At 41.0% G+C, this 14,752-nt stretch overlaps 1 protein-coding gene across 4 annotated transcripts in view; it reads right to left on the bottom strand.

The window, feature by feature from the left end:
• The window catches only part of SRGAP3 (SLIT-ROBO Rho GTPase activating protein 3), a 258,464-nt gene that overhangs the window by 11,064 nt on the left and 232,648 nt on the right, over positions 1 to 14,752 (bottom strand). For all 4 annotated transcript variants that reach the window (XM_029243762.1, XM_029243760.1, XM_029243763.1 and 1 more), the window contains one exon: positions 856 to 1,036. In XM_029243762.1, the coding sequence (XP_029099595.1) occupies positions 856 to 1,036 (181 nt within the window). The remainder of the gene's footprint in view (positions 1 to 855; positions 1,037 to 14,752) is intronic.

The raw sequence follows: 14,752 nt of genomic DNA on the forward strand, positions 1-14,752 counted from the left end.
TTTGAACAGGTGTAAGGGGCCTGGAGCTTGTTGGGGTGCCCTGCCCGCCTCTCCCCCATGCCCTCTCCCTGCCCTCAGAGGCCTGGGGACGTCAGAGAGCTGCTTTGGATCGTCTTGTTGTTTGCCGAGCTCTGGACTTTTCTCTGTCTCCAGACCGTCCCCTCTGCCATCAAGACGTATGCCTTTGGCCACCTCCCCTTGAGGCCCAGCTTGGTGGCTGCTTCCTTGGTAAATCAGTTCCACCTGAGGCAGACTGGAGCTCGGAGGGAGTGTGTGCAGGAACCTTCAAAGGCTTTCAAAGAATGGAAGGTGTAGACTTTCTGGGCATTATGGTGGGGCTAGGTATTTGGGATGTAGGGCTTTTTTTTAATGCCTAAAATTCTTTTCTAAAAAATAGTACCCTCTTAGCTGGAAATGAGGGGATGATTGTTTCTGCCCATCTCCTGAGACAGCCACCTCAGGGTAGAGAATGGTGGGCTATTAAGAGGGGAGTGGGATGGCCACTGGCTACAGGGAAGGCCCAGGAGGGTGGAGGTATATGGCAAGATCCACTGGACACTGAGAACCATAGTGGGTGATAAACGCCCTGGAGGCTGTCAGGTGGGCCGGGATGGTGAGCCAAGGGCACCAAACATTGTCCCTGTGGACTCTGAAGGATGAGCAATTTGCTTATTTGTTAAGTGGGTCACCATTCAAAGGGAGGTTAGACATAATCCATTCTTACGGAAGACCAAGTGTGTCATACCAGGGAGAGCAAAGTGCTGTCATACAATCCATACTCCCATTCCTGTGCCCATTCCAGACATCACTAATCAATCATGGCATTCTTCACAGAAGATCCCAATTCCCACTCACATGTCCTGTACAACTATGTACTGATGTGGGATGAGCCCATCCACGCCGTTGTGACGACCCTCCCACCAGTCCTCGGAGGCGCGGTGGTACAGTAGCAGTGAGGCTCCCTTCTTGAAGGACAGCTCACGCGGGGACCGCCCCACGTAGTCAAACTTGGCGATGGCCTCGATCTGCTCCACTTCTAGAAGGAAAACAAGGGGAAGAGCATCTATGAGGTCAGCAGAAGAGCAGCCCAGGAGCCTCACTCAGGTGGCCCTGGCTTCTGTGGGGCAGCACAGACAACAAGCCTGGTGAAAACAGCGTGGGCTGGGGCTCAGGATACTGGGTTCTAGGCTCAGATCCACTCTCCATGCTGTGATCTCAGGCAGGCCATCTAACTTCCCCAAATGGAAAATGGGGCTGAAATATTACATCCTTACCTTCCACTGCCCCTCTTGTTCTCCACTTTTTAACACTTATTAAAACAATATTATAAGAAATTTCTTTTTCTTCTATCCCTTAATGCCAGCTCTGTTTCCATTTTTCCATGAACCCTTTCCCTCTTTGTTCACTTATAATACCACCAGTGGTTCTTACCTTTTGGGAAGTCAAACAGATGTTATGTATGGATTCCTTTCCATGCAAAATATTGTACACAATTTTTAAGGGTTCTCAGAAGCTTCTCTTCAGAGCTCATTGTTATGGACTGAATTCTGTCTTCCCTCAAATCCAAATGTTGCAGCCCTCACTTCCAATGTAATGGTATTTGGAGATGAGGTGTTTAGGAAGTAATTAAGCTTAAGTGAGGTCATAAGGGTGGGGCCCTAATCTGATAGAACTGGTGTCACTCGGAGAAGAGGAAGAGATGTCGGAGATCTCTCTTTCTGTCTCTTCACGTGCACAGTGGAAAGGCCTTGTGAGGACACAGTGAGAAGGCAGCTGTCTACAAGCCAGGAAGAGAGACAACAGCAGAACCCAACCCTAATGGCACCTTGATCTTGGACTTCTAGCCTCCTGAACTGTGAGGAAATATATTTCTGTTGTTTAAGCCCCTCAGTCTGTGGTATTGTATTATGGCAGCCTGAGCTGACTAACACACACATCCATGAACTTAATTTGGGGAGCGGAAGAATTCTTATGGGGGCTATAGATCAAGCATATCTCTTTGCACACGCACATTTACCCATCAAAGCTTTATTCTTCTCTGGTCAGTGACAGGCCCTGCCTGAGTTAAGCAATGAGAACATAGCTCTTGCCCTTGAGACACTTCTACTGCCCAGCTCTGTCACCTCTTGTTTGTGTGACCACAGGCAGGTTACATAATTTCTGTACATTTCAGTTGCCTTTAGGAGGCTTAAACGATAATCCATGAAAGAAGACAAAAAGATGGCCAACAGGTGCATGAAAAGATGCTCAACATCATTAATCATCAGGAAAATGCAAATCAAAAATCAAAACCATGAGATATCACCTCATACCTGTTAGAATGGCTATTATGAGAAAGACAAGAAACGACAAGAGTTGGCGAGGATGTGGAGAAAAGGAAACCCTTATGCACTGCTGGTGGGAAATAAATTGGTGCAGCCCCTACAGAAAACGGTATGGAGTTTCCTCCAAAAACTAAAAATAGAACTACCATGTGATCCAGCAATTCCACTTCTGGGTATTTATCCACAGGAAATGAAAACACTTAACTTGAAAGGATATCTGCACCCCCAAGTTCATTGCAGCACTATTTACAATAGCCAAGACATGGAAGCAACCAAAATGTCCATCGACAGATGAATGGATAAAGAAGGTTGGTGTATATAAACAATGGAAAATTATTCAGCCATAAAAAAGGAAGGAAATCCTGCCATTTGCAACAACATGAATGGACCTTGAGGGCGTTATGCTAAGTAAAATAAGTCAGACAGAAGAAGACAAATAGTGTATGATCTCACTTGTATGTGGAATCTGAAATCAAAAACAAACCAAACTCACTGATACAGAGAACAGACTGGTGGTTGCCAGAGGTGGGGGTGGACGAAATGGGTGAAGGGAGTCAAAAGGTACAAACTCCCAGTGATAAGATCAGTAAATCATAGGATGTAATATACAGCACAGTGACTATAAATTGTGCTATATATTTGAAACTTACTAAGAGAGTAGGTCTTAAAAGTTCTCATCATAAGAAAAAAAAAGTAACTATGTGTGGTGATGAATGTTAAACCTGACTTATTGTGGTGATCATTTCATAACATATACATATATCGAATCTTCATGCTATACACCCGATACTAATAAACTGTTATATATCAATTATATCTAAAAGAAGAAAGACACGAGACTTCAATACATTAAAAAAAAAGAGAGAGCGATACGGAAAGTGCTCAGCATAGCACAGACATACAATACATTAGGTATTCAGCTGATCGTGGCTCTCGTGATTATGATCATAATTACTAATGGCTTTAGCTTACGGGGTGGGTCTACACAAAGAAATCTCAGGCGCAGAGAATTTAAGTGTTTTGCTCAAGACCATGCAGCTAGTGATCTTTGGGTAGGAGACTTTTGGGGGAGCAGGACAGTTAAGCCTATGATTTATTTAACCTGTGTTGTAGCTTGTACCCTGAGAAGTGAAAATGGGTAGAAAATGGTAGAAAATGGGTAATGTATAAGTGTCAATGTATTTGTATTTTAAAGCAAGCACAAAGATGTTTAATATTATAAAGAGAATACATATATATATATATATATATATATATATATATATATACACACCTATATAGGCAGACAGATCTTATTAAATTCTAATAAACAAAAGAGTAACAAAGGTGGCCCCTGCTCTCTCTATCCTGCAGATACCTTCCCTGTGTCTCTTCTCCTGTCCTCATGGATTATCTTGATTCTGTCCACGCAGCCTGTCCACCTGTCCATCATGGAGTTTTACACAGGTAAAAAGTGGCAAAGCCACGATACCTGGCTTTGCCACTTTTTACCTGTGTGACCTTGAACAACTTAGTTCTCTTTTCTAAGCCTCCATTTCCTCATCTGTAAAATGGGAATGATAATAATAGTACGTACCTCATAGGGCTGTCATAGGATTAAACAAGTTATTACACATGAAGTGCTTGTAACGGTGCCTGGCACACAATTAGCTTCATATGAGAGTTAGTTGTTGTTGTTACCAGAGCTAATGACTCCTAAGGGCCATGAGCAGCATGGAAATCATCCCTCCCTGTTAATCCCCAACCCATGCATGCACACTAGGACTCCTCTCTGTGAGCAGGTGGCTCAAGAAGACTGGGCCAGTGCCCCCATGAGATGCAGTGGCCTCTTGGTGGACCCAGCCCTCAGTGCCTGGGACAGCCTTCTGCAGACAGCAGGCCTCTGACAGCTAAGTCAGCTTTCCCCAGATGGCTACCTGACAAATGTCTTTACATGCTGTTCTGACATAGTTGATGCAAAATGACAGCCCGGCTAAATGGGTCAAATGAACTCAGATCTGGACTCAGAGTCACCTTCTCAGTAAAATGGAGAGATCTCTGTACTTCTTTCTGCTGCGTCTTTGAATCTCACGCCAGCCATGTGCTAGCACCACCTGGTGACCTGTGTGTCTGCCTAGCTACAGAGACAGAAAGGCTGGAGGGTTTTGCAAGCCCATGAGCTGAACCCCACGGTCTGCGTGCTCTCAGGTTTGACCCCAAGGGCTTCCTCTGATCCCACCCCTTGTAATGCTGAAGGAGCCGACCCGGGCTGAGGCTTGCTCATTTCCAGAGGCTCCAGCAGTCACTGGTGGTGGTCTGGAGTGGCGGGTGGAGGAGCGAGGAAAAGTGGAAAATGTAAGGGGGAGAAAAGAAGAAAAGATGAGTAGAGCTGAGCTGCAAGCTAAGAGAGAGCTCGTGTGTTTGCAGAGGTCACTATGTAATCGTGTGGGGTAGAAACAGTGATAATAGCTACCATTTATTAGGAAGTCTATTATTTGTTTTTTTCACACCTAAAATAGAACATGTGATTCTCCCTCTTACCACTCTCCCACACACCCCTCCCCAAACTTACTTCATTCCCTCATCTTCCCCATCTTAGGAAACAGAACCACCATCTGCCCTGCTGAGGCCAAAGCCCTGCTCTTGGGCAATGCATATCTAATCCATCAGCAGCTCCTTCAAATTGGCCCCTGAATCTGACCAGCCTCACCACCTCCACTGCCACCCCCCTGGTCCAGACCACCACTGTCCCTCTACCTGGCCTCCTTGCTTTCATTCTTGCTTGCATTTCTCCCCACAGCAGCCAGAGGGATCTTTTAAAGTCATAAATTAGATCATGAAACTCTCTTGTTCAAATCCCTCTGAAGGCTTCCCATTGTGCTTAGAAAAAAACACAAATGTCTCCTCACAGCTTATGAGGCCTTCCATGCTCTGGGCCCTGGAGACCTCGGTGGCCTTCTCTCTGACTACTCTCTCCTTCCCTCAGTCTGCTCCAGCCTCACTAGACTTCCTGATGTTTCTCTGCCAACACTGCATTATGATACTTTTCAAACACAAAGTAAAGTTGAAAGAATTTTACAGTGAATATTCATATACCTACCACCTAAATGCTACTATGAACATTTTACTATACTAACATAAGCATATATCTGTCCATCCCTCTATCTATCCATCCATTCATCTAATTTTTTAATGAATATTAAAGTAAGTTGCAGACATCAGTACACTTTACCCCTAAAAACTACAGTATAAATATTCACAGAGCCTTCTTAATGCTTTTAAAACATGCCAAGTACTCCTGCCACAGGGCCTTTGCACTTGTTATTGCCTCTCCTTGGGATATTTTCTTCCCAGACATTTGCATCATTCACATTTCACAAATATTTACTGACCACTGTGTGCCATTTTCTCATTTCTTTCAGATCTGTACCCAAATGCCAATGCTTCAGCAAGACCTTTCCTGGCCACCCTTCACTAACTACAAAAGCACCAACTTCAGATCACCCTTGCTTTATTCTTCTTCATAGATCAGATCAAAACCTGAACTTTTGTGTGTGTGCACAAATGTGTAGTTTCAAAATTTGTTTACTGCTGATCTTTCCTACTAAAATGTGAGCTCCATTAGACAGGGATTTTATTTTATTTCCTGCTATTTTCCCACTTTTACAACAGTCCCTGGGATGAGTAGGCACTCAATACATACTTGTTACTTGCATGAACAAATTAAGCTTTTACCATGTGCCAAGGGTTCTACTTATGTTATCGCATGTAAGTGATATCCTCACAACAGTATCCGCACACTATCCTCATTTTACAGGTGAGGAAACTGAGGTTGAGGTGAAATGATCTGTCACGCAAGGGGCGAGTCATATAAGTAGAGAGTGATGAGCTGAGATCTAAGCCCAGGTCCCAGGTATCATTAATAGAGCCTTCTTGATGTTTTTAAAACACAATATGCTTATTCCTGCTACCGGGCCTTTACACGGACACAGTGCAAATATAAATATACATATATACCATACTGTATGACTGGTATTCAATTTGACTCCTGCTTATGGAGAGGCTGGTTAGGCCAGGTAGGTGCCCCACGGGCCCTACAGGGAGTGAAGAAATAAAGAGGCCATTCCTGAGCTAAAGAAGAGGTTGAAGGCTGTCCCCGTAGAGGCCCGGCTGGAGTCACACTTTAGAAAAGTCACTCCAGGAGCAGAGCAGTTGCAGAATTGGAAAAGGACTGGAGGGGAGAGGCTGGAGGCAGGAGCAGTTCAGCGGTGGTTAGAATAGCCCAGGGCCTGACATGGAGAAGAAAAGACAGACTGGAGCTTTGGTTTCATTTCAGAATCTGAAGGCTGGAGATTTTGCAAATCCCATACTCGTTATCCTTCTCTACTTATCACCCAAGAGGAAGCGCAAATGCCCCTCTCTAATGATGCCACAACAGAGGACCCTTTTAGGTCATGGGAGAGCAGACGGCTCTGTCCCTCTCAAACCACCTCACTGCCCCCTGTCCACCCCGCCCTCTCCCCACACACACACACTGTCTCTCCTCTTTTAAGAGAGAATCCTAATCTCATTAGGACCATTTATCAGAGGCCACGGTCACCGTGTTAAAGGGTAGGAACGTGGCTGTGCCCTCTCTTCCCTCTCATCTTCCCTGCAACCAAAGTAATGAAATCACCTGTGGCCTGTCCACAGGGTCCTTCTTTTCTTCTCTGTTCACTCATGACCTTGGGTTCTTTCATTGCCTCTGGCTACAGCACCAACTAGTATTAAGACTTTGATCTTATTTAAGAGGATAGGAGAGTGATCAACCTGGCAGGACACTGTGGGGAGATCTGCTGATCTACCCTTCAGTGAAACTTGTGAAAAATGCAAAAACAAGCAAACAAACAACGACTGAAAGCCTCTGGAAATGGTCCTACAGGCAAACAACAAATGAAGAAACATCTATTCAAGAAAATCTATGAAAATTCGGTAAGAAAAGTGAGAGTCTGTGCAATTTGGACCAAGACTACTCCCTCCCTCCACCAGCACCCCCAAGCTCAGGGAGGCAGACTCCACTTCAGACTCCTGTAGCCCGAATATAGGGCTTCCTCTCCCACCAAGCTTCCAGCAGGAGGGCCTTCTTCCCAGGAGAAGCAGGACATCAGTGTTTCTACTCCTGACCCCAGCTACCTGTTGCTGAGGCTAAGTCCCAAGTGAGTACGGTAGAGAGGTGAGGGCTCCCTATTCCACCCAACCTTCACTTACACAATAGAAGTTCTGCCTTGGGCACAGCACCAGTGGGAATATTCGGGCCCTGCTCACCCTTACCCCACCTCATGAGGTGATGGTTCCTTGTGAGAAGAGGCAAGCTGAGAGGGCCTCAGGATGCTGCCTTCCTCTCCACAAAGCCCTCAGCTCCTAGAATGCGGAGGTCACTCAGAAGCTTGCCATTGTCCTCACCCCCAGCTCCAGACCTCTACCTCAGAGATTCTGCCTGGGGGAAGAAGTCGGCTGCAAAACAGCTGCTACTCTCTTCCCAAAGGAATTGACTTCACTTTGCAACAGAGCTTGGAGAAGTTTAGGCCTAAGGGTGCTCTCGAGAACGGTGGAGATTGTGGTGAGAGGCAACTGGGGGCAGGTTCACAGATTTAATGTAGATACAGCCCAGATTGTAGGTCAACTATTTTGGAAGAGATAACCAGAGAATAAGACAGCTGAGAGGAGCCCTCCTAGGGTCAAAACAAATACCAAACAATGACCTCAGAAACTATTCCTTCAAAGGAGACAGAGTTTGATTGGATTGGTTTGTAGAAAAATTTATGACTGAGGACACTGTTAATATTTACAATAGCCAGGACATGGAAGCAACCTAAGTGTCCATCGACAGATGAATGGATAAAGAAGATGTGGCACATATATACAATGGAATATCACTCAACCATAAAAAGAAATGAAATTGAGGTATTTGTAGTGAGATGGATGACATAGAGTCTGTCATATAGAGTGAAGTAAGTCAGAAAGAGAAAAACAAATACCATATGCTAACACATATATATGGAATCTAAAAAAAAAAAAAATGGTCATGAAGAACCTAGGGGCAAGACAGGAATAAAGACGCAGACCTACTAGAAAATGGACTTGAGGACACGGGGAGGGGGAAGGGTAAGCTGGGACAAAGTGAGAGAGTGGCATGAACATATATACACTACCAAATGTAAAATAGATAGCTAGTAGGAAGCAGCCACATAGCACAGGGAGATTAGCTTGGTGCTTTGTGGCCACCTAGAGGGGTGGGATAGGGAGGGTGGGAGTGAGGGAGACACAAGAGGGAGGAGATATGGGGATATACGTATGCATATAGCTGATTCACTTTGTTATACAGCAGAAACTAACACACCACTGTAAAGCAGTTATACTCCAATAAAGATGTTTAAAAATAATAGAGCAAAACATGCAGCAATTAGTGGAGTTTAACAGCTGGATGTAGTCAGCAAAGAGAACCCTACTGAAACCACTGTCATCCCAGGTGATTGTGGGCATATGCAAAGCTGTTCCTCTCTGGGAAGTAACATCAGGCTTAACACTGTATGTATGGGGGAAGGGAGGAAGGGGAACACAGATGTCACTGAAACAGTCCAGTCAGTTGTTAAACAAACACAGAAGCAAATAACAAATAAGCCTCACAGGGTAGGGACCAGTACCCAGAGTTGTTATAATATTTTATCTAAAATGTCCAGTTTCCAACCCAAAATAATTAGAAGACATGCAAAAAAACCAAAAAGTATGAAAAGAAAAAGTATGATGCAAAAACTGGAGGGAAATAAAAAGCAGACAACAGAAAATGCCTGTGAGAATGACCAGATGTCAAATTTAACAAATTTCAAAGTAGCTGTTACAAATATGTTCACAGCTAAAGGAAACCGTGATTAAAGAAGTAAAGTATGAGGACAATGTTGAATCAAATAGAGAATATCAATAAAGAGATACAAATTATAAATTAAAAAATTCTGGAATTAGGGCTTTCCTGGTGGCGCAGTGGTTGCGAGTACACCTGCCGATGCAGGGGACATGGGTTCGTTCCCCAGTCCGGGAAGATCCCACATGCTGCGGAGTGGCTGGGCCCGTGAGCCATGGCCGCTGAGCCTGCGCGTCCAGAGCCTGTGCTCCGCAACGGGAGAGGCCACAGCAGGGAGAGGCCCGCGTACCGCAATAAAAAAAAAAAAAAATACAGCAACTGAAATTAAACATTTACTAGAGGGGCTCAATAGTAGATTTGAAATGGCTACAGAATTAGCAAACTTGAAGACAGATTGATAGAAATGATGACGAAAGCTGAAGAACCAAGAGACAAAAGAAGGAAGAAAAGTGAACAAAGCCATAGAGAAATGTGGGATACCATTAAGTGTGTCAACATACGTGTAACAGGAGTAGTGGAAGGAGAAAAGAGAAAAATGAACAGAAAAAATATCTGAAGAAATAATGGCTGAAAACTTCCCAAATTTATTGAAGAAACAATAACCTACACATCTAGGAAGCTGAACAAATGCCAAGTAGGACAAATACAAGAAGATCTACATATAGACACATCACAGTAATAACGCTGAAAGTCAGAGACATGGAGACAATTTTGAAAGCATTAAGAGAAAAATAACTTATCACTTACAGGGAACCCAAATAAGATTAACATCTGACTTTTCAGTAGAAACAATGGAGGTCAGAAGGCAGTGGAATGCCACATTCAGAGTGCTCCAAAAAATAACTGTCAACCAAGAATCTTAAATCTAGAAAAGCTGTCTTTCAAAAGTGAGGCAAAATAAGGATATCTTCAGATTAAAAAAAAAACAAAATGTGTTATCTAGCAAATTTACCTTATAAGAAACACTAAAGGAAGTTTTTTCAGGTTGAAAGCAAGTAACCCTTATAGTAATTTGAATCCACAGAAAAAACAGGGAGCACTAATAAAGATAATTATGTAATCACAAAAGAGTATAAATGCATATTTTTTCTCTTTTCTTCTCTTAAGTTATTTTAAAAGCAAGTTTAAAAAATATGTGTATAATATATGTATATAATGTATTGCTGGGCCTATAACACACAGAACTGTAATATATATATATAATATGTTTGCAATTAGAGAACAAAGGAGGTGAGAGAAAAGCTGTACTGGGCTAAGGAAATGGCTACAGATGGTAAAAAAAATAATTATAACAATGTGCTGCTGCATTTATATAATTAACAGATGTAATATGTATACCAATAATACCACAAAAATACAGAAAGGGGAATACAACTATATATGAGTAATATTTTCACATATTACTGGAATTAAGCTAGTATAAATCTGAAGTTCATTCTCAGAGTTAGGATATATATGGTAGACCCTAGAGCAACCAGTAAAAAATAACTCAAAAATATAGTTAAACACAGTTTAAAAATCATTTAAAAATTAAAATAATACATTAGAAAATACTTAATGCAAAAGAAAGTAGTAAAGAAGAAATAAAGGAACAAAAAACCATGACACATAGAAAACAAAAAAGGAAAATGTCAGGTAAAAATCCAACTATGTCAATAATAACATTAAATGTGAATGGATTAAACAATCCATTTAAAATACAGAGACTGTCAGACTAGATAAAATAAGAGGATCCAACTAAATGATGTCTATAGGAGACATCTTTAGATTCAAAGACACAATTAGAGCGAAAGTAAAACGATGGGGAAACTATATTATGCAAACTACAGCCACAGGAAATCTAGAGTGGCTATCCTAATATCAGACTACACAGACTTTAACACAAAATAATTACTAGAAATAAAGAGGTACATTTTATAATGACAAAAGGTTCAATCCATTAGGGAGATATAACAATGATAAATATAATGCATCTAATAATAGAGCAGCAAAATACATGAAGCAAATAATGTCAGAAATGAAGGGAAAAACAGATAATTCAAAAAAATAATAATTGGAGACCTCAACAGCCTACTTCCAATAAGGAACAGAACAACTAGACACAAGATCAACAAAGAAACAGAAAATTTAACATTATAAACCAAGTACACCTAACATACATCTATAGAATGCACCACCCAACAACAAGAGGATACACATTCTTCTCAAGTGCACATGGAACATTCTCTAGGATATGCCATATTCTGGGCCATAAAGCAAACTTCAGGTAATTTAAAAGACTATAAATAATACAAAGTATTTTCTCCAATCACAATAGAATGAAACTACTGATTTCTCAATAGTAGGAAACTCAAAATTATGAAGAATTGAACAACGTCCTCCTAAATAACCAATGGTCAAAGAAAAGATCAAAAGGGACATCAGAAAATACTTTGAGATGAATGAAAATGAAGACACAACATCCCAAAATGTATGAGATGCAGCTAAAGCAGTGCTTAGAAATTTATAGCTGTAAACGCCTGTATTAAGAAAAAGTAGAGCTCAAGTCAATAGCTTAAACTTCCACTGTAAGTCACTGGAAAAAGGAAGAGCAAAATATACTTAAAGCAAGGAAGGAAATAATGAAGATCAGAGTAGAAATTAATGAAATAGAGAATAGATAAATTATAGAGAAGGTCAATTAAACCAAAGCCTGGTTCTTTAAAAAGATCAAACAGATTGACAAACCTTTAGCTACAATGACCAAGAAAAAAAGAGAAGACTCAAATCACTAGAATCAGAAATGAAAAAGGGACATTATGGCCAACCTTACAGAAAGAAAAAAGGATTATAAAGCAATATTGAGAACATCTGTATGCCGGTAAACTGAATAAGTTAGATGAAATGAACAAATTTCTACAAAGACACAAACTACTGAAACTAACTTAAGAAAAAATAGGAAATCTGTAGAGACCTATAACAAATAAAGAGATTGAAACAGTTTTAAAAAAAAAAGACCAAACTACCCACCCGCAAAGAAATGCCTAGGCCCAGACAGTTTTGCTGCTAAATTAGACCAAACATTTAAAGAATTAATAACTATTCTTCACAAACTCTTTCAAAAACTAGAAGAGGAGGAAATGCTTCCCAACTCATTTTATGAGGTCAGTATTAACCTTATACCCAAATCAGACAAAGATGTCACAAGAAAACTATAGACCAATATCTCATGAATATGTGTGCAAAAATCTTCAACAAAATACTAGAAAAGTGAATCCAGTAACATATAAAAAGAACTTTGTGCCACACCCAAGTGGAATTTATCCAAGGAATGGAAAATTGGTTTAACATCGCCCCCACCAATTAATGTAATATATCAATCAATAGAATAAAAAACCAAAAAAATCACATCATCATCTCAGTAGATGAAGAAAAAGCATTTGGCAAAAGCCAACATGATAAAAACACTCAGCAAACCAGGAAGAGAAGGGATCTTCTTCAACCTGATAAATGGCATCTATGACAAACCTACAACTAACATCATACTTAACAGTGAAATACTGGATGCTTTCCCCCTCAGGTCAGGTGCAAGGCAAGGATGTCCATTCTCATCACCTGTAACCAACATTGTACTGGTGGTTCTAGCCAGGGCAATTGGGCAAAGAAAAGAAATAAAAAGCACCCAGATTGGAAAAGAAGAAGTAAAACTATGTCTATTCACAGATGCTATGATTTTGTATATAGAAAATCATAAGGAACTCACTAAAAACTATTTGAATGAATGAACAAGTTCAGCAAGGTCGCAGGTTACAAGAACAATTATTAAGATCAATTGTATTTCTATACACTTGTAATGAACAATTCAACATGAAATTAGGTACACAATTCCATCTACATTAGCATCAAAAAGAATAAAATACTAAGGAATAAATCTAACAAAAGAAGTGCAAAACTCATATTCTGAAAACTACAGATTATTGTTGAAAGAAATTAAATAAGATATAAAAAATTTGAAAACATCCTACGTTCATGGACCAGAGACATAGCACTTAAGATGACAATACTCCCAAATTGATGTACAAATCCAACGCAGTCACCATCAGAACCCCAGCTGACTTCATTGTAGAAACTGATAAGCTGATTCTAAAATTCATATGGAATTGCAAAGCACCCAGTATAGCCAAAAAAATCTTGAAAAAGAAGAACAAACACACTACAAAGCAACAGTAATCAAGACAATATTGTACTGGCACAAGGATACGCATATGGATCAGTGGAATAGAATTGAGAGTCCAGAAATAAACCTATACATCTATGGCCAGATGATTTTTTACAAGGGGGCCAAGATCATTCAATGGGGTAAAGAATAATATTTTCAATTTATGATGCTGGGACTGCATAGCCATACAGAAAGGAATGATCACACCATATACAAAAATTAACTCAAAATGAATCTAAATGGATTACCTAAACACAAAACCTAAAACTCTTAGATGAAAACAAAGGGTAAGCCTTCATAAACTTGAATATGGCAAAGGATTCTTAGATATGACACCAAAAACATGACCAACAAAAGAAAAAGTTGATGAATTGGATTTTATCGAAGTTAAAAACTTTTGCACTTCAAAGGACATCATCAAGAAAGCAAAAAGACAACCCACAGAATATGTGTGCAAATCATATATCTGATAAGGGACTTATATCTAGAATATAGAAAGAGCTCTTGCAACTCAATAATAAAAACACAAATAGGGCTTCCCTGGTGGCTCAGTGGTTGAAAGTCCGCCTGCCGATGCGGGGGACGCGCGTTCGTGCCCCGGTCCGGGAGGATCCCACGTGCCACGGAGAGGCTGGGCCCGTGAGCCATGGCTGCTGAGCCTGTGCATCCGGAGCCTGTGCTCCGCGATGCGAGAGGCCACAACAGTGAGAGGCCCGCGTACCACAAAAAAAAAACAAAAACAAAAAACCCGCAAATAACCAAAGTTTTAACTGGGCAAAGGATCTGAAGAGACATTTCTCCAGCAAAGTTATACAAATGACCAATAAGCACAGGAAAAGATGCTCAGCATCATTAGTCATGAGAAAAATGCAAATCAAGGCCTCAAGGAGATACCACAGCACACCCACTAAGATGGTTATAATCAAAAAGTCAGATAATAACAAGTATTGACAAGGATGTGGAGAAATTGGAACCCCCATACACTGCTAGTAGTAATATAAAATGGTACGGGCACCTTGGAAAGCACTCTGGCAGTTCCTTAAATGATTAAACATAGAGCTACTGTATGACCCAGCAATTCCACTCCTAGGTATGTAACCAAGAGAAATGAAAACATATGGCTGCATAAAAGTTGTATACAAATGTTTACAGCAGCAATATTCATAAAAGCCAAAAAGTGGAAACAATCCAAATGTCTACCGACTGACAAATGGATGAACAAAACATGGTCTGTCCACACAATGGGATAGTATCCAGCCATAGAAAGGAATGAATTCCAGATTCATGCTACAACAGGAATGAACCTTGAAAACATCATGCTAACTGAAAGAAGCCATATACAAAGGCCACGTA

Source organism: Monodon monoceros, unplaced genomic scaffold, assembly GCF_005190385.1.
Source record: "Monodon monoceros isolate NGI ecotype Baffin Bay Population unplaced genomic scaffold, NGI_Narwhal_1 Super_Scaffold_3, whole genome shotgun sequence".
NCBI lineage: Eukaryota > Metazoa > Chordata > Mammalia > Artiodactyla > Monodontidae > Monodon > Monodon monoceros.